The 19540-nt window shown below is 46.9% G+C and overlaps 1 protein-coding gene and 1 long non-coding RNA gene across 3 annotated transcripts in view; one reads left to right on the top strand and one right to left on the bottom strand.

The window, feature by feature from the left end:
- Positions 1-19540, top strand: part of WNT11 (Wnt family member 11) — a 63563-nt gene that overhangs the window by 10440 nt on the left and 33583 nt on the right. Inside the window, exon 3 of the mRNA XM_081002316.1 lies at positions 7743-7950. Coding sequence (XP_080858442.1) covers positions 7874-7950 — 77 coding nt within the window. The 5' untranslated portion in view covers positions 7743-7873. The remainder of the gene's footprint in view (positions 1-7742; positions 7951-19540) is intronic.
- Positions 1-19540, bottom strand: part of LOC308475414 — a 105293-nt gene that overhangs the window by 72244 nt on the left and 13509 nt on the right. For both annotated transcript variants that reach the window (XR_013985166.1, XR_013985167.1), the window contains exon 2: positions 13504-13804. This is a non-coding gene — a long non-coding RNA (uncharacterized lncRNA). The remainder of the gene's footprint in view (positions 1-13503; positions 13805-19540) is intronic.

Here is a 19540-nt window from a genome sequence, read left to right as displayed (position 1 = left end):
AGGCAGTGGAAGACAGGAGTGCCTGGCGTGCTCTGGTCCATGGGGTCACGAAGAGTCGGACATGACTAAACGACTAAACAACAAATAGCTTTTAAGGAGAGAATAGACTTTGGATGAGCCATCAGGCAGAGCCATCAGGAATAAAACCCATCACCCAATGGAATAAAAACACAAATTCAGCCCATTTTAGTCCCAAAGACTAAACTAAGGCCAATTGATTTCATTGTTATTGGCCCATCATTCAGCAGTTAATGATAGAGATGATTGGGAAGGAACGCATAGATCCTGTTCGTTTTGTTGAATTATTTGGAGAAAACAGTGCAATGTTGGTACGTTACGGCTGGTTTTTCTCAGGATCTGCGCTCTGCAAATTGGGCTTTTGAGTTTCACCTCTGGAATATAGCAAACTGCTGCTTTAGGAAGCAGCAGCAACAGGAGCCTGCGTTGTTAAGAAGCCCAAATCCATCAGAGAGATAGAGGCTCCAAAATAGCCCATTTCAAGCAGTGCAGCGAATGCTTTAAGGAGTGAAGTTTTGAAGTGGGGCTTCTTTAGGGCAGCGATAAAAGGCATTGGAAACACTCCAGTGGCAGCAGAGGCAGAAGCCGGGATAAAAATGGCCAGCGATGGACTGAACTTATCTCTGCTTGCAGTGATTGGGGATTTTTTTTAAAAAAAAGTTAGAAGAGGAGGTCTGCCAAGACAAGTCTGCTCTTTATAATGGCACTTTTCCAGGAACGGCGTTTGGAGAGAGTAGATTCCGAGGCCGGTGGGACTCCCTGGACGAAAACTTTCTAACACACACAGCAGAGCACAGCTCTCTCCTCCAGAGTCATGCTCAGAGATTGATCCCTACTGACCCTCCCAAGTGGTTCAAATGCACTCATAAAAAGTAAGGCGTATAAGAGCAGTTTGGCTGGATCAGGCCGAAGACCCATCTAGTCCAGCTTCCTACACTTACCAGTGGCCAACCAGTTGTGTGGCAAGACCCTCAAGCCAACCCTCCATTAGAATAAAGAAATTCACACAGACACGGATATTTTGTTTAAGGTTTTTGGGCAAAATTTTGGCCACAACTTTATTGATTACAGGAATGAGAGCGGTATTGGCTTAGGCATTGGCAAAAGATTATATCTGACTCCTGCCCCCTTTGCAGGAAGTCTGTAAGGGTAAACCACCCAAAGGGAAACCTGCCTGCATCTCCCCTGGTGTTCTCAGAGGCCTGGCATGGCCCTAGCCCCTCAAGCAGACTTCGGACAGGATCCAGGGCCCGGATTCCTTTAATGGAATACCCTTGAAATGGAGGGGCAGGCGATGGCTGACCTCCCCTCCCCCATTCACCATAAGCCAATGCCTAACTGCCAAACCTTACAAAGTTGTGATGATTGCTAAGAGGTAGGCAAAAACCAAGTGGCCCGTGCCAATTGAGGGCCTGCCCACAACCAGGACCATCTATTAAGATGATCCCATCTGCCTATTATGGGAATCCTGCAAGCAGGACCATAGAGGAACAGCAACTCTCCCCATCAGGAACACACATTCAGACAGTGGAGGCAGGACATAGCCCTTGTGGCTAGGAGACCTCCAGGTGCCCCTATTTTCCAGGGACAGTCCTGGATTTACAGAAGCAATCCCAATTTCTGATTTGATCCTGGATGTAGAATGTCCTGCTTTTTCTTAGGACATCCCTATATTTATCTGAGAAGTGTTGGAGGATATGGAATAGGACGTCCCTATATACACCAGAGAAATTTTGGAGGGGACGTCTCTGTTTTCATTGGAGAAATGTTGGAGGGTATATAAGATTCATCTGTTCATTGAGGCTTCTGTAGATTCCGACACTTTTAGTGGTTGTTGTTTGAAGTCTGGAAATTATTTGGTCAAATAGTTATCTAGCCTGATTATCATCTTCCAAAGCAACTACGCTATTCTGAACTTAAAAATGGAAAGCGTAATGTGAGTGGTCAACAAAAGAGGTTTAAAGACTCTCTCAAGGCAAATCTTTAAAAATGTAGTGTAACTGGGAAACAATGGCCTGTGAGTGCTCCAATTGGAGAACAGCCTTTCCCAAAGGTGTCATGGGCTTTGAAGACGCTCGAACTCAGGACACAAGGGAGAAACGTGCAAAGAGGAAGGCACGCCTGGCAAATCCACACTGTGATCAACTCCCGTCCGGAAACTATGTCCCCACTGTGGAAGGACGTGTGGATCCAGAATTGGCCTCCACAGTCCCTTACGGACTCCCGCATTCATGGAAGACAATCTTACTCGGCTACGAGTGATCGCCAAAGAAGAAGAGACATGCTTTTTAACTGATGGATGTGTAATTGGTTACTTGACTGTGTTTTTAACGGCCCTCCACTCCCATAAGAGGAAGACATAAATAACGATAAATAATCTCCAAGCAAGGATTTCGTAGGACTGCAGCCTTACTTAGAAATAAGTTTGGACTGTGGTCAACAACATTTCCTTCCCGTTGAAAGCAATCCAAGATGGATCAGGCTGTGCATTGTAGAATCATAGAATGGTGGAGTTGGAAGGGACCCTGAGGGTCATCTAGTCCAACCCCCTGCTTATCTTAAGGCTGTACTATGGAAAAGAATGTAGTAAGGTGCATTACACTGAGATGGGCCAATGGTCTAGGTAGCTCAGCGTTGTCTACATTGTCTGGGATTGACCCTGAGACCTTCTCTTACAGAGTCTGCTTTGCTACTGAGTTCCAGCCCTTACTTCCATTAGGTAGAATTAGATGGCCCTTATAGTAAAAGCTCTGGTTTTCCCAGTAGTGATGTATGGAAGTGAGAGCTGGACCATAAAGAAGGCTGATCACCGAAGAATTGATGCTGTTGAATTATGGTGCTGGAGGAGACTCTTGAGAGTCCCATGGACTGCAAGAAGATCAAAATTATCCATTCTTAAGGAAATCAGTCCATAGTGCTCACTGGAAGGACAGATCGTGAAGCTGAGGCTCCAATACTTTGGCCACCTCGTGAGAAGAGAAGACTCCCTGGAAAAGACCCTGATGTTGGGAAAGATGGAGGACACAAGGAGAAGGGGACGACAGAGCACGAGATGGTTGGACAGTGTTCTCGAAGCTACCAGCATGAGTTTGATCAAACTGCGGGAGGCAGTGGAAGACAGGAGTGCCTGGCGTGCTTTTCCTCAAATATATGGTTAGGCTGTGAAGGTACAACTATGTATGATTTCTTTGCACCCAGTTGCCTGGGTGAGGGGCAGCCTTCAGGCCCTGCCAACTGCCTGAGGATGCCAGGAGCTGTTACCACCTCTTTTAAATGATGTGATTCTGCTGTTGTGAAGTGTGGTCCTGCATGGCAAGGAATGACTCGGTGTTGTTAGGTCTCTGCAGTGATTGGTGTAGTGGTTAGAGTGTCAATCGAGGAGACCTAGGTTCACAGCCCACATGGGCATAAAGCAGTTGTTACGACTGCTGTCTTTCGCATGTCTGCTGTGATAAATAAAGGGTGACGTAGCAGCAAAGAGACTGAGCTGCGAATCAATCCATGTATCTGTTTGCTGCATTTTTAGGCTGCCCAACTGAAGAGGAAAAAATCCTGGGTGGTTTACAAGTTAAAACCGTCAGGCGTACGAGTAAAGCTATAAAACCATGAAACCACAAAGCCAGTGCAGACCAAGGCAAGCAAGAGAGAGTGCAATTGCTGTAGCGAATCAACAAATATTTGGTTTCAAAGCTTGCCTCTGCTGTGAACATGCTGGGTGGCTTTCAGCAGACCTCAAGATTCCCTATCTGCAATATGGGAAATAATGCAAATGACCAATTTATACAGTATATATGAACCAGTCTTTATGATTATGAGGGTTTTTAATTTTTTTAAATTGTTCGTAATATTGTGTTTTAACCTGCCCTGGGACTGAAGGGTGAAGAAGAAGAAGAAGAAGAAGAAGAAGAAGAAGAAGAAGAAGAAGAAGCTGGAACATGTGCAGAGGAGGTTGACCAAGGTGATCAAGGTCCAGGAAACCAGCCCTGATTGTGGGATGTGAAACACAAGAGCAGTCAAGCACAACATTCCTAGAGTGAACATGTTTACACATGGGGAGGAATGTTTGTCCAGCCAGCAGGTAAACTTCCTGTTTCCTTCTAGGCTGGGACAGACTTCCTCTGCATGTGACTAGAGGTGGGCGTGGCCTCATCTGTGCAGGTAACGGCAAAAGCACAGGGCAGGGCAGCCATCTCTCTATGACTACTTTCGTCGAAGAAGCAACATCTGCTTAGCCAAAGATGCTTTCAGCCAAGAGAGGACAAAGGGGCTTTCTCCTTATGAGATAGTTTCCAGGTGTATGTTACTTTTCTAAGCTAAGTCTCCCTTCTGGGATCCAGTTGTGAACAGAATGTGAGTGAGTAAACTCCTTTTATACTTTTATAGAAGACTGTGTCGTGTCTTATCTTTTATGAGGGAATAAGGGGAAAATACCAGAACAGTTATTCTAGAGCCTTTAGCGAGCCTGAGCAAACACATCCACTGTGAGTTTAAAAAGAGGAATGTTACTCTGCTAAATTGTGAACTTGTTTACACAAGTTGGAAAGGCTATAATCAAACAATATATCCTCTCCCGCATCCATGAATGTTCCCACACTGATGAGGAACGGTTGAGGCAGTTGGGTATGTTTAGCCTGGAGAAGAGAAGACCAAGAGGTGATAGAATTGCCTACGTCTGAAGAGCTGTCACTTGGATGATGGAGTAAGCTTTTTTTCTGCTGCTCCGGAGGGCAAGACCCGAACCAATGGATTCCAATGGCAAGAATTGAGGTTCCGACTAAACATCGGGAAGAACTTTCTGACAGTAAGAGCTGTTCGACAGTGGAATTGTCTCCCTCGGGAGGTTGTGGACTCTCCTTCCTTGGGGGCTTTTAAGCAGAGGTTAGATGTCCACCTGCCACATATGATCTTGTTGAGTTTTCTTCATTACAGGGGGTTGAACTAGATGACCCTAGGGTCCCTCCCAGCTCTGCAATTCTTTGATCCTAACAACACGATAATGTGGGTAAAGCATAAGATGCATTCTAAATATTGTTAGAAATGTGATCAAACCCACTCTGTCTCTCTCACACACTTTTTTTCAAGCAGTGTGATCTACAGTGGTACCTCGGGGTACATACGCTTCAGGTTACATACGCTTCAGGTTACAGACAAAAGGTTAAGAAAAGTTTCAGGTTAAGAACAGACCTCCAGAACGAATTAAGTTCTTAACCCAAGGTACCACTGTAGTTGCTTCTTCTTCTTCTTCTTCTTTGGCGATCACTCGCAGCTGAGTAATATTATCTTCCATAAACACGGTTTTAACAATGAGTCTGTAAGTGACTGTTGAGGCCAATTCTGGATTCACACGTCTTTCCACAGTGGGGGCATAGGTTTCCGGGCGGGAGCTGATCATGGTGAGGATTTGCCAAGCGTGCCTTCCTCTTAACGTGTTTCTCCCTTGCGTCCTGAGTTCGAGTGTCTTCAAAGCCCATGACACCTTTGGTAAAGGCTGTTCTCCAACTGGTGAGCTTGCAGGCAAGTGTTTCCCAGTTGTCGGTGTTTATACTACATTTTTTAAGATTTGCCTTGAGAGAGTCTTTAAACCTCTTTTGTTTACCACCAGCATTACGCTTTCCATTTTTAAGTTCAGAATAGAGTAGTTGCTTTGGAAGACAATAATCAGGCATCCGTACAACATGACCAGTCCAACAAAGTTGATGTTGAAGAATCATTGCTTCAACACTGGTGATCTTTGCCTCTTCCAGGACACTGGCATTAGTTTGCCTGTCTTCCCAAGTGATGTGTAAAAATTATTGGAGACACCGTTGATGGAATCTTTCGAGAAGTTGGAGATGCTGTTTATAAGTGGTCCATATTTCACAAGCACAAACAATAAGGTTGGTAGAGTCATGGACGACTCTGGGGTTGTGGCGCTCATCTCGCTTTACTGGCCGAGGGAGCCGGCGTACAGCTTCCGGGTCATGTGGCCAGCATGACTAAGCCGCTTCTGGCGAACCAGAGCAGCGCACGGAAACGCCGTTTACCTTCCCGCCGGAGCGGTACCTATTTATCTACTTGCACTTTGATGTGCTTTCGAACTGCTAGGTTGGCAGGAGCTGGGACCGAGCAACGGGAGCTCACCCCGTCACGAGGATTCAAACCTCCGACCTTCTGATCAGCAAGCCGTAGGCTCTGTGGTTTAACCCATAGCACCACCCTCGTCCCTCTAGCAATATAAAAGCAGACAGTTAATACCCACCATTTTCAGGGAGGAATAATCTGGGAACAGAATTGCACATGTGTAGAAAGGGAGGAGAAGGGGACGACAGAGGACGAGATGGTTGGACAGTGTTCTCGAAGCTACCAGCATGAGTTTGACCAAACCGTGGGAGGCAGTGGAAGACAGGAGTGCCTGGCGTGCTCTGGTCCAGGGGGTCATGAAGAGTCGGACACGACTAAACGACTAAACAACAAGAAAGGGAGGGAGGAGTAGCAACATTGTCCAGTAATGTCTGTTGCTGTTACCCACTGGTGTGCATGAGATTTAGCACGACATGCCAGTACAGTGGTACCTCTGGTTGTGAACGGGATCTGTTCCGGAGACCCATTCGCAACATGAAAAGAACTCAACCTGCAGCGGTGCATCTGCGCGGGTCGCGATTCGGCGCTTCTGTGCATGCGCGTGACATCATTATGTGATATTGCGCATGCGCGAGCGCCGAAACCCAGAAATAACCCTTTCCGGTACTTCCAGGTCGCCGCGGGACACAACCTTGAAAAACGTATCGTGAAGCAAACGTAACATGAGGTATGTCTGTATATTGGTCCAGAAGCCTCCGTTCCATAATGCAGGTGTGAAAGGAATGCTAGGATGCAGGACAGAAATGCTAGCGTTATAATCGGGGAAACTGATGCAATTTCCCCCTTGCCTTGATGCATTTCATGTGTGCACTTCTGAGGTCATTGAGTGAAGAGAAGGATTCAATAAATGCATTTAAATCCTGCGCTATTATTATCCCTTCCACACACATGCACACCTCCTGCAAAGCCCTGCCTGATCATCCTGAGGAGAGGCTGTTTGCAATTGCGTGCTTATTCCCAGCTGCGGTTGTTCCTTGGGGTCCAGGTGTTTGAGTATGTGGGAGAAGTGAGATACTCTACCTAATGAGGTGTGAAGGAAATCAAGAGGCAGAAGGCAGCTTCGAGCATCCCTCACAGGCACTCCAGGCAGCCTCCAACATCTGCAAGCAGAGAGGGCATCTCCATTAGCCGACATCCGTTCCTGTAATTCGCCTCCTTAAAAAAAAAGCACTCTTTCCCTCCACTTCGACTTTTAATATATTTGCAAATGAAAAAAGGATGAAGATTAAAACCTCCAGGGAGGGTGGAGATTTGATGTCCATACATTTCCCCCCCTCCTTTCCTCTTCTCAGCCATACATATATATATAAATGGGGAGGGATAAAGGCAGGATAAAGAATGAAAATCTGCCATATGCAGAGTTAACCAAAACCATGTAATCGGACTTGAGTGCCTTTGCTGTAATTCAAGCCTATCCAATCTGCCTGTCTCTGGGAACTACATCGATTCTATCAAAAACAGGGGGACTCCGTGGTGGCGGAAACCCGAATTTTGTTCGTGATTCGCAAACCACTCCTTTGCAGTTTGATTTCTCTTTCGGTACAGATGTAAAAAGGCGCGGTGTTAACCTGTTTTTGTTTTTTTCTCCCCTTCCTCAATTTCAGGTTGGCGTTTTGAGGAATTCCTCTCTCCTCCCTCCCCCATAAAGGAGGGGTTTTTTCTTTTCCCAAAAGCCACTTTTATTTTCTCCTGAAGAGATTTCGTGGCGAAAAGAGAGAAGCAGAACCGGGCAAAGATGACACGGCAATTTTTGGTGGCCTTTTTCCTGGCTTTCGTTCTGCAGAATGGGACCTGCAACGGAATCAAGTGGTTGTAAGTATTGTCTTTAATTATTATTATTTTAAAAATCTGCCCAGGCATTGTGTGACGATTTTGCAATTTTGCCACATACTTTAAACCATTTGTCAGGGTGGAGGCAGAAAACCCAAGGTCCAACTAGGCCTGAGGGAAGCATTATCCTTGCTTATTCATGTATCTGCCCCAACGGTGAAAATAGTTGGGGGAATGTGTGCAATTTTAACTTGGTTTCTTACTGGAACCCAAAGATCTACCAACCAGATCTAGGTTCAAACGACAGACAGAATGAAAGCCCATAGATTTATTTACAGTACCAGAACTGAACTCATGGTCTTTTCAACACAGACATCTGCACCTAGATAGCGTTTCTTCAGCCCAATTTAGGTAGGAAAAAAATATGTTTCTTTGTTGCTGTTGTTAAACAATTGGGAGTCAAGCCGCCTTGCTGAACTTCTGCAAATCACCAATCTACCATTCACCCATATTTATTGCGTACAATCTCTTTAAACATACCACCGGCATGCATGGTGTTTGCGTGCATGTGTGTAATGTACAACTTTCCCTCCCAACCGCTTTTGGCTAAGGGAAATTGTCAGATTTTGGAAGATGGACTTTGCCAGGGAATGTCGAGAAATATCACTCAAGTCAGCCCAACAGTTTACACCCTGGCTTTAGCTAAAGCTCACGCAGTTTCATTCCAAATTGTTCCTTGATTCCTCTGATAGCTGACTTTGGTTGACTCGACTCTAGCCTGTCATCAGTGCTGGATTTATGTATAAGCTAAACAAGCTATAGCTTAGGGCCCCACTTTCTTGGGGCCCCCCAAAAAATGTAAAGAAAAAAACTGGATGTACATTTCCAAAATATAAGATAAAAAACAAATAAAATAAAACCTACATACAGCATCAGTGTTTTGTGTTGTGTAGGCTCCTGTGATGTAAGTCATGGGCCCTGCCTGCCAGCCTGCTCCCTAAAATATCACTGGTTTGCTCCTTTCTATATACAGGGTGCCTACATTCTGCATGGACTTTTCAACAGTTACTTTGATAAAATACATATTTTGTTATGTGCAAATGGCTTTAGATACCTGTTAGGTCCGTAAATTACCATCTAGCATATATTCAACACAAAAAAAAATTGTAGTTGACAAAGGACAGCTGGACATATAAAGGGCCACATTACCTTCAGTAGCTTAGGACCTCATCAAAACTAAATCCGACCCTGCCTGTGAGTTTGTCTTAGTGTGGTGAGTTATGGAGAAAAGAGGACACCTATTTGCATAAGATTTACACATGGTAATGTATGCATATAGACACAAATATAGGATTAATAACTATAAATTAAATAGAAATGCAATGCATTTCCCCCTAGTGGAGAAGGAACCAAATGGCCTGTGTTCCTGTTCAATCTACTCACCGGGTGCCACAGACTCCTGGTTTTTTTAATCTCTGAACCAGACTTGGACTGAAAAGGTCACCAGTGGAGCTTCAAGTTGGCCTGAGAAAAAGTCTCAGAGGCTGGATAGACAGCGTGGGAAGGCTGCTCTTGAACCCTGGGCTGGAAGCTCCCATCCCTGTCTTAGCTGGGTCACCACCCAATGTCTTTTAAAAATGTGTTAGGGTGTTCAGATTTGCTGTAGAGTCGTCTGGGTGGGTGGGGATAGCTCAGTTGGTAGAGCATGAGACTCTGAATCTCAGGCACGTGGGTTTGAGCCCCACGTTGGGCAAAAGATTCCTGCATTGCAGGGGGTTGGTCTAGATGACCCTCAAGGCCCCTTCCAACTCTGCAATTCTAATATTCCAGGCCATCCCTTTCCCTGGGATCGCTGAGGGTTAAATCGCTGGCTTGGCTTGGAAAGGGGAGGCATGTCTTGCTCGTAACATGATGTTGTTGTTTAGTCGTTTAGTCGTGTCCGACTCTTCGTGACCCCATGGACCAGAGCAATCCAGGCACTCCTGTCTTCCACTGCCTCCCGCAGTTTGGACAAACTCACGCTGGTAGCTTCAAGAACACTGTCCAACCATCTTGTCCTCCATCGTCCCCTTCTCCTTGTGCCCTCCATCTTTCCCAACATCAGGGTCTTTTCCAGGGAGTCTTCTCTTCTCATGAGGTGGCCAAAGTCTTGGAGCCTCAGCTTCAGGATCTGTCCTTCCAGTGAGCACTCAGGGCTGATTTCCTTAAAAATGGATCGCTTTGATCTTCTTGCAGTCCATGGGACTCTCAAGAGTCTCCTTCAGCACACACGGCTGCCACATGCCAGGATCATGCTTCCTACCAGATGGAAACGGCTGCTGAACGCCTTTTTGAGTATCTGCCGCGTTAAAATGGAAAGAGCGAAATTCGTTGTGCGATCAGACATCGTAGCACCCGCATGTGGGGCTCTTCAGCTCATCCAGACATTTAAGAGCCCATTGAAAGAACAGAACTCCCTCCCAAAAGAATCTTGGGAACTGTAGCTTGCTTAAGGGTGCTGGGGATAGTAGCTCTTTGTGGGTTAAACTACAGCTCCAAGGGCACCGGAATCATGTGCTTCAAATGGTGATTTAACGGTTTGGTGTCGTACGCAGCCGAAATGTTGGCATGTGGAGCGCAGCTGCTCAAGATTCCAGTGGCTCCATTCTATTTCTCTTCCTCACTCCAGATTTTCCATTTCTCCCCCCTTCCAGCGTGAGTCCTAGTCCTATTTTCTTTGTATTTGTCTTCAAAGCAGCTTGTAGGAAGTTGAACCCCAGAATTGTAGAGTTGGGTCTTCTAGTCTGACCCCTGAAATGCAGGCATATAAACTAAGGCACCCATGACAGATGGCCGTCCAACTTCTGTCTGAAAACCTTCAAGGAAGGAGAGCCCAGAAGCTCTTGAGGGAGTCTTAAGATGACCAAGGGTCAGGAAACCAAGCCTTATGAGGAATGGTTGAAGGAGCTGGGGGTGTTTAGCATGGAAAAGAGGAGTCTGAGAGGAGATAGGATAGCCATCATCCAATATCTCAAGGGCTGTCACATGGAAGAGGGAGAAAGCTTGTTTTCTCCTGCTCTGGGAGGTAGGACTCGAACCCATGGCTTCAAGTTTTACAACACAGGAGATTCTGACTAAACATCAGGAATAACTTTCTGACAGTAAGAGCTGTTAGACAGTGGAACAGACTCCCACTAGAGGTGGTGGATTCTCATTCATTTGAAGTTTTTAAGCAGAGGTTGGATGGCCATTTCTCTTGGATGCTTTAGCTGAGATTCCTGCATTGTAGAGGGTTGGACTAGATGACCCTCGGGTCCCTCCCACCTCTACAATGCTATGATTCTCTGCATCTGTTCCCTTCCAGTATCTGAAGATAGCTATCGCATCACCTCTCAGTCTAAAGAACCATAGTGATAACAATAGCCATAATTTTTTTAAAAAAATATTTTATTAAAGTTTTCTTGGTTTACAAAGGTATGTGCAATGTCTCTTTTTTCAAGTTACATTTTCCATAGGTCAGTTTCATTTGCTGAGACATTAGGGTCACATTAGGAAGAAGGGTTAAATCACAGATCCTAGGACTTGCCGATCAAAAGGTCGGCGGTTTGAATCCCCGCGATGGGGTGAGCTCCCATTGCTCGGTCCCAGCTCCTGCCAACCTAGCAGTTCGAAAGCATGCAGTGCAAATAGATAAATAGGCACCACTCTGGCGGGAAGGTAAATGCCATTTCCGTGCGCTGCCCTGGTTCACCAGAAGCGGTTTAGTCATACGGCCACATGACCCGGAAGCTGTATGCCGGCTCCCTCGGCCAGTAAAGCGAGATGAGCGCTGCAACCCCAGAGTCGGCCACGACTGGACCTAATGGTCAGGGGTCCCTTTACCTTTAGGAAGGAAAAAGGGGAGAAGAGGTAGAGGGGGCCATCGTGTGTGGGGGTGGGGTCGGGAGGCGATGTTTCTATTTTGCTTAATGTACGTGTGGGGTTTTGTGTCAGTGTCGTTTGTGCAGGTTCTCTTTGCTATTCGCTTGTGTCCCTTTGGTGGTGAGAGAAATTGGAGTTGGCCCAGGACTTGTTTGTGGTTGGCTGTGTTGAACTTTGTTTTCGTGTGTGAGTGGGGTGGGTGTGTGTTTTGGAATCAGGTTAGCCATATTGATTCATATGCTGTTGGTGGATTCTTGTCGTCGTCTTGTTGGGCTGTGTATGTGATGAAGGGGAGCCATACTGGGGTGAAGGTATCATCTTCACAATAGCTATAAGGTAAAGGTAAAGGGGACCCCTGACCATTAAGTCCAGTCGTGGCCGACTCTGGGGTTGAGGTGCTCATCTCGCTTTATTGGCCGAGGGAGCCGGCGTACAGCTTCCGGGTCATGTGGCCAGTAGGACTAAGCTGCTTCTGGCAAACCAGAGCAGCGCACGGAAACGCCGTTTACCTTCCCGCCAGAGCTGTACCTATTTATCTACTTGCACTTTGACGTGCTTTTGAACTGCTAGGTTGGCAGGAGCAGGGACCGAGCAACGGGAGCTCACCCCACTGTGGGGATTCGAACTGCCGACCTTCTGATCGGCAAGCCCAAGGCTCTGTGGTTTAACCCACAGCGCCTACCCGCTGAACTGTTAGGGGAGCCCAAACTGGAGGCAGGCAGGGATGCCAACTTGAATAAACTATTGGGGCAAGTAAGAGAGCGTGAACGGAATATCTTCTGATTTGATCTTACTCTCCAGCTGCAGCCCATCCACAGCCTTATTTTGGGGAATAACACCACTGGAATTCATTTGACCTGCTTGTAGGTTTGCACGCCTAGGATCAGGCCTCCAGTTCTGTAATGTCTGCCGGTTTGTGGAAGAAATAGATTACGAGGAGTTGGGAAATGGCTTTTTAAAGATGTCCACTAGGGGGAGTTGCTGGCAGTACGGACACGAAGGGTATCCTTTTTAAAAAAAACATTAATTGGTACCAAGCAAGGGGAAAATTAAAGGGGGAAAAAGGTGAAAAATACATATCTCCTACCAGCAGATTTCTGTTGTGGCCTTGGTCTTATTTTTAAGAATAATGCCCATGGTATTTTGGGCAGTGGTGTTCTGACAATGTTTTATTGGTTTTTTGATCTGTTGCTTTTATATGCCGCCTTTTCCTTCAGTGATCTAAAGGTGGTGTTTGTGGTTCTCCGCCCCCCCCCATGTATTATCCCCACAACAACCCTGTGAGGGAGGTCAGATTAGGAAGCAGGGACTAGCCCAAGTGAGCTTCAACCCCTGGTTTCCCAGGTCCTAGTCTGAAGCTTTAACCACTACACCACACTCCCTTTTGATATGTGGGTGGAACCGGAATCTCACTCATTGAGAGGCAACACTGCAGCCAGGAATCTCAGCTAGCATTGCTCAGGAAGGCCTCTCGCTCTTCCTGAGGCCTTGGAGAACGTCTGGCAGTCCGAGAAAGCAAAAACTGGCCTCGATGAACCACTAATCTCACTTACTTTAGGACAACTTTGCACATTCAATAATAATAATAATAATAATAATAATAATAATAATAATAATAATATCATACCTCTTGTTGCGTTTGGTTCACGTCGCAGCTTTTCCGGTTGCAAACGCGGCAAACCCGGAAGTGTATACAGTGGTGCCCCGCAAGACGAATGCCTCGCAAGACGAAAAACTCGCTAGACGAAAGAGTTTTCCGTTTTTTGAGTCGTTCCGCAAGACGAATTTCCCTATGGGCTTGCTTCGCAAGCCGAAACGTCTTGCGAGTTCTTGCGAGTTTGTTTCCTTTTTCTTAAAGCCGCTAAGCCGCTAAGCCATTAATAGCCGCTAAGCCGCTAAGCCGTTAATAGCCGCTAAGCCGCTAATAGCCGTGCTTCGCAAGATGAAAGAACCGCAAGACTCGCGGAACGGATTAATTTCGTCTTGCGAGGCACCACTGTACTTCTGGGTTTTGCAGTGTGCGCATGCGCAGAAGCATTCTGCCTGCTTCGTGCATGCGCAGAAGCATTCTGCACACTTTGCACATGCGCAGAAGTACTCTATCGCGCTCCGCGCTTGCACAGAAGCGCCGCTCTAGTTGCGGACTTTTCAGGGTGCAAACAGCACCCCAGCACGGATCATGTCCGCAACTAGAGGTACCACTGTAATAATAATAATAATAATAATAATAATAATAAATGTTGCCCATCTGACTGGGTTGCCCCAGCCACTCTAGGCAGCTCCCAACAAAAAACGATGCCGCGTCAAACACTAAAAAAATTCCCTGACCAGGATCCCTGGATATGGGGGTTCCAAACAATCAGGGATCCCAGATAGCAGATCTCTCTGAGACTTGGAGGGATGTTGCACAGATGGGCTAATGATCTGACCCGGTGGGAGGCAGCTTCACACGGCCTTTGGGGCTGACCGCACCAAACAAAAGCTGACAAATGTCCCCGAACATGCTGGCCTCCCTATGCGCTCACCGAGCCAAACTCTCGCAGCTGGCATGAACTTCAAGGCGGGTTTCCTATTTGAATTCAACAAAGCAGTGGCTGCCAATGCCCAGAGAGGAGTTGGCTGAGCCTCATTCGGCGGCACGTAATATTTTATATTTGACTTGTTTAGCCTGCAGTCTTTGGGTCGCTGCTCTGAAGCTCTGCTGCCTCCGGTGAGCTTACTCCTGAGTAATGGGGTGGGAAGCCTGCAGCGCTGGCTCATTGCGCAAAGATCATTGTCTTTCTCTGTGTGTTCCCTTTGCAAGTCGACAAGGTGAGGGCATCCAACTCCTTCCCTTTCTTTCCTGTCCAGCGGGCAAACATCGTCGTTGTTTGTTAAAGGCTGGCTGCTCTTCTGATATTTCCCTGCTGAAAAATCCAAGCCGCGTGCCAAGGAGAGAGTGAGAGCGGGGCGACACATATTGTTGACTCAGACCTTGTTCGCACATTTCAGTTTGGGTTGGCTAACCCACAGTCTTTTTGGCTTCTCTGAATGCAGGGCTCCTGGGGGAGCTGGCAATTGCTTCCCAGGCATTTTTCTTCCTCTCCCCACACTAAATGGTTGCCCTGGGAAAGTTGCGCCCAGAAGACAAAAGCTGCAATAAAGCACAGTGCTAAGAGGTTTTCACGCAGAGAGGCGACGGGCAGCCTCCCTCTGCAGGGCAAGCCACAAAAGTTGCAATCCAATACAAAACTAAGAGTTCTTCATGCAGAGAGGCAACGGGCAGCCTCCCTCTGCAGGGCAAGCCACAAAAGTTGCAATCCAATACAAAGCTAAGAGTTCTTCATGCAGAGAGGCGACGGGCAGCCTCCCTCTGCAGGGCAAGCCACAAAAGTTGCAATCCAATACAAAACTAAGAGTTCTTCATGCAGAGAGGCGACAGGCAGCCTCCCTCTGCAGGGCAAGCCACAAAAGTTGAAATCCAATACAAAACTTAGAGTTCTTCATGCAGAGAGGCGACGGGCAGCCTCCCTCTGCAGGGCAAGCCACAAAAGTTGCAATCCAATACAAAACTAAGAGTTCTTCATGCAGAGAGGCAACGGGCAGCCTCCCTCTTGAGGGCAAGGCATTCATTGGAAGTGCCTTTACAGAACATCTGAAGCAGCTGAGGGCTGATGCTTCCTTAATGGCAAAAGGAATGGCTTTTCAGAGTTCAGGGACCATGGTGGAAAAGGCCGACTTGGGCCTCCTTGAGACACTCTGTAAGGTGTGGTGTCATTTTCCCAGATGATCCAGGTATATCCAGGTGATCCTTCCGGCAACCTGGTGCTGAGCCTCATAGGTAAAGGTAAAGGGACCCCTGACTGTTAGGTCCAGTCGCAGACGACTCTGGGGTTGCGGCGCTCATCTCGCTTTATTGGCCAAGGGAGCCGGTGTACAGCTTCCGGGTCATGTGACTAAGCTGCTTCTGGCAAAACCAGAGCAGTGCACGGAAATGCCGTTTAACTTCCCACCGGAGTGGTACCTATTTATCTACTTGCACTTTGACATGCTTTCGAACTGCAAGGCTGGCAGGAGCTGGGACCGAGCAACCGGAGCTCACCCCGTCGCGGGGATTCGAACCGCCGACCTTCTGATTGGCAAGTCCTAGGCTCAGTGATTTAACCCACAGCGCCACCCGCGTCCCTGCTGAGCCTCATAGGTTACAACAAAACCTTGAACATAGCCTGATAGCTCATTGGTTGCCGGTGCAGTTCTCTTAGTACAGGGACGTCCAACTCCCAAGAGACTGTGATCTATTCACAGAATACAGTGGTACCTCGGGTTACATACACTTCAGGTTACAGACTCTGCTAACCCAGAAATAGTACCTCGGGTTAAGAACTTTGCTTCAGGATGAGAGCAGAAATCGTGCTCCGGCGGTGTGGTGGCAGCTGGAGGCCCCATTAGTTAAAGTGGTGCTTCAGTTTAAGAACAGTTTCAGGAACAAATTAAGTACTTAACCCGAGGTGCCACTGTAAAAAACTGGCAGTGATCTACCCCTTTTGGGGGTTTTTTTTAGGGAGAAAAGATCCATGGGGGGGGGGGGTTTCAGGTCAAACTTGTTGAGCTTTTGTAAGGGAGGAAAGTCAGGTTGTTGAGAGAAATATGTAAAGAATGAGGAAAGGGGAAAGAGGAAAAATCGCTCACCAAAAGATCGATTAGGAAACAATCTACCTCACAGCGAAAGCTCCCTCTTCCGTTCCAGTGAGCATGAGAAAATGGAGGACGGGGCAAGGGGCTGGGGCCAGATGCTCTTATGCCACCGCAATGGAAAAGGAGCCTGCAGTCGACCGCGGTTGACCAGAACCTCCCAGGGATTGACCAGTTGATCCCGATCGACCTGTTGGACATCCCTGCCTTAACAGAAGTGTGATGTCTACATGACCAGGTGTACTACTCAACTACCAGCACATTGCAGTAGTCTAATCATGAGGTTACTGACACGTGGCTCACTGGAAGGACAGATCGTGAAGCTGAGGCTCCAAGACTTTGGCCACCTCATGAGAAGAGAAGACTCCCTGGAAAAGACCCTGATGTTGGGAAAGATGGAGGGCACAAGGAGAAGGGGACGACAGAGGACGAGATGGTTGGACAGTGTTCTCCAAGCTACCAGCATGAGTTGGACCAAACTGCGGGAGGCAGTGGAAGACAGGAGTGCCTGGCGTGCTCTGGGGGTCCAGGGGGTCACAAAGAGTCGGACACAACTAAACGACTAAACAACAACAACAACTGACACATGAATTGTGGTGCATGTGTACCCCCCCCTCTCTCTGTGTGTGTATCGAGTTTGGCAATGACCCTTGGCTGTAAGATCTAAGGCAAGATGACAAGTGTGTGTTCCTGATTTGGCCTGTGAAATGTTGGAAGTCAATGAAATACTCTGCCTGTGGATAGTTAGCGTGTCAGGCGTTAGGGATGCAAAACAAGAAGTTTTTAATTTCATTCCTGCGCTTGTTTTGTTCTTCAATACTTCTTTTGTTTGTCTTTGTTACAATCACATTTGTTTCATTATTCAGTTGTCGCACTTAGATTTGTTTTGTTAGCTTGCAATTGTTTCCCTGTGTGTCCTCCCCTCCTTGCATTGCCACTGCCAGCACAGTTTGCTTTGGCAGATCTTTCTGGTAGCTACCAGTTTAAAAGCCAGAATGTCCCAGAGGTTGCATCATCCTACGACATTCTTGAGGGACCGGGGTGTGTGTGTTCCACTTCTATTTACCATCACCCTCCCCCCTGCATCATAATGGTATCTGGTTGGCCACTGCGTCTGCGCATGCGCAGGTTGCGATCGGCACTTCTGTGCATGCGCAAAGCACAATTTAGCGCTTCTGCGTATGCTCGACTCCTGAAATTCAGTTAGTAACCCGTTCCGCTACCTCCAGGTTTCGGCGGGTCTGTAACCTGAAAAAACGCAACCTGAAGCCTCTGTAACCCGAGGTATGACTGTACAGTGGTACCTCGGGTTACAGACGCTTCAGGTTACAGAGTCTGCTAACCCAGAAATAGTACCTTGGGTTAAGAACTTTGCTTCAGGGTGAGAACAGAAATTGCACGGCAGCAGCGGGAGGCCCCATTAGCTAAAGTGGTACCTCAGGTTAAGAACAGTTTCAGGTTAAGAACGGACCTCCAGATCGAATTAAGTTCTTAACCAGAGGTACCACTGTAGTGGAAATAAGGAAAACCATTCCCATTCATTCCTCAATTGATTTGTTTCAAAATGCTTGGAAATCGAATTAAATAATCTCTATCCAGTTCAATCATTCCAAAATGAGAGGGATTCCTAGGCTAATATGCATTAGTTCTGCATGTGTAAACAAGATGATGATGATGATGATTATATACATGACGGAGCATTATCACAGCCGTCCTGTTTTGGTTCCACACAGGATCCCATGGAGCAAGGCTGGTTGGTTATTTCAGCACCATGGAGAGATCCCAGTGAGCAACGTGCTCCAAGGAAGGCTGTTGTTGAACTAAGTGCCTTTGAGCCTCTACTTTGCAGCTCACCTCTCTTAGGACCTACTGTCTTGGGTCTCTTAAAGCTCTAAGAACTTAGGCACAAAATATGTGAAAGACCATCTCCACTCTTACCAAACTTCCTGGGCGCTAAGCTCTGCAGAAGGAGCTCTCTTGATAGTTCCACCATTCTCTAAAGTTCAGGGACTGGCAGCCTGGGACGGTGCTTTCTCTGCAGCAGCCCCTGAACTGTGGGGTCTCCCACCCTACAGAGCTTCTTCTAGCATCCTCATAGTACAGCTTCTTCCCTATGCTGAAGTTGCATCACTTTGCCCTGGCCTTTGGCAGTTAAGGTTTTGTGGGGCCCACCCTTGGGGCTTACACCCAATTTATAACATTCTGTTTTAGAACAGTAATGATTTAATTAAAAAAACAACAACAACCACACAAATAATTGTATGTTCTATTGTTTTAACCTGCCTTGTGACCTTATGGTGAAGGGCAGGTACAATATCCTATTATTTTATTTTATTTTATTTTATTTTATTTTATTTTATTTTATTTTATTTATTTTATTTTATTTATACCCCTCCCATCTGACTGGGTTAGTGCTAGCCACTCTGGGTGGCTTCCAACATATATAATAATAATAATTTATTATTTATACCCCGCCCATCTGGCTCTGCTTCCCTGGCCACTTTGGGTGGCTTCCAACTGAATATTAAAAACAATACAGCATCAGACATAAAAAACTTCCCTAAACAGGGCTGCCTTCAGTTGTCTTTTAAAAGTAAAATAGGTGTTTATTGCCTTGACATCTGCTAGGAGGGCGTTCCACAGGGCAGGCGCCACCACCGAGAAGGCCCTCTGCCTGGTTCCCTGTAGCTTCACTTCTCACAATGAGGGAACCGCCAGAAGGCCCTCGGAGCTGGACCTCAGTGTCTGGGCTGAACGATGGGGATGGAGATGTAGAGCGCATTGCAGTAGTCAAAGCGGGAGATAACTAGAGCATGCACCACTTTGGCATTAAACAACTTCCCTAGACCAGGGCTGCCGTCAAACATTTTCTAAAGGTTGTATAGTTATTGGATCGGGGCCCGCATAACTCCATACCATCCAACATTTCTTTGATGAAAATAGGGACGTCCTAAGGAAAAGCGGGACATTCTGGGATCAAGTCAGAAACTGGGACAGCTTCTGTAAATCCCGGACTGTCCCTGGAGGGTCATCGTCAGGCTTAGGGCCAGGAAGCTACTCT

Source organism: Podarcis pityusensis (genome assembly GCF_964106645.2).
Source record: "Podarcis pityusensis genome assembly, chromosome: 4".
NCBI lineage: Eukaryota > Metazoa > Chordata > Lepidosauria > Squamata > Lacertidae > Podarcis > Podarcis pityusensis.
This window is presented reverse-complemented; position numbering and strand designations above follow the sequence as displayed.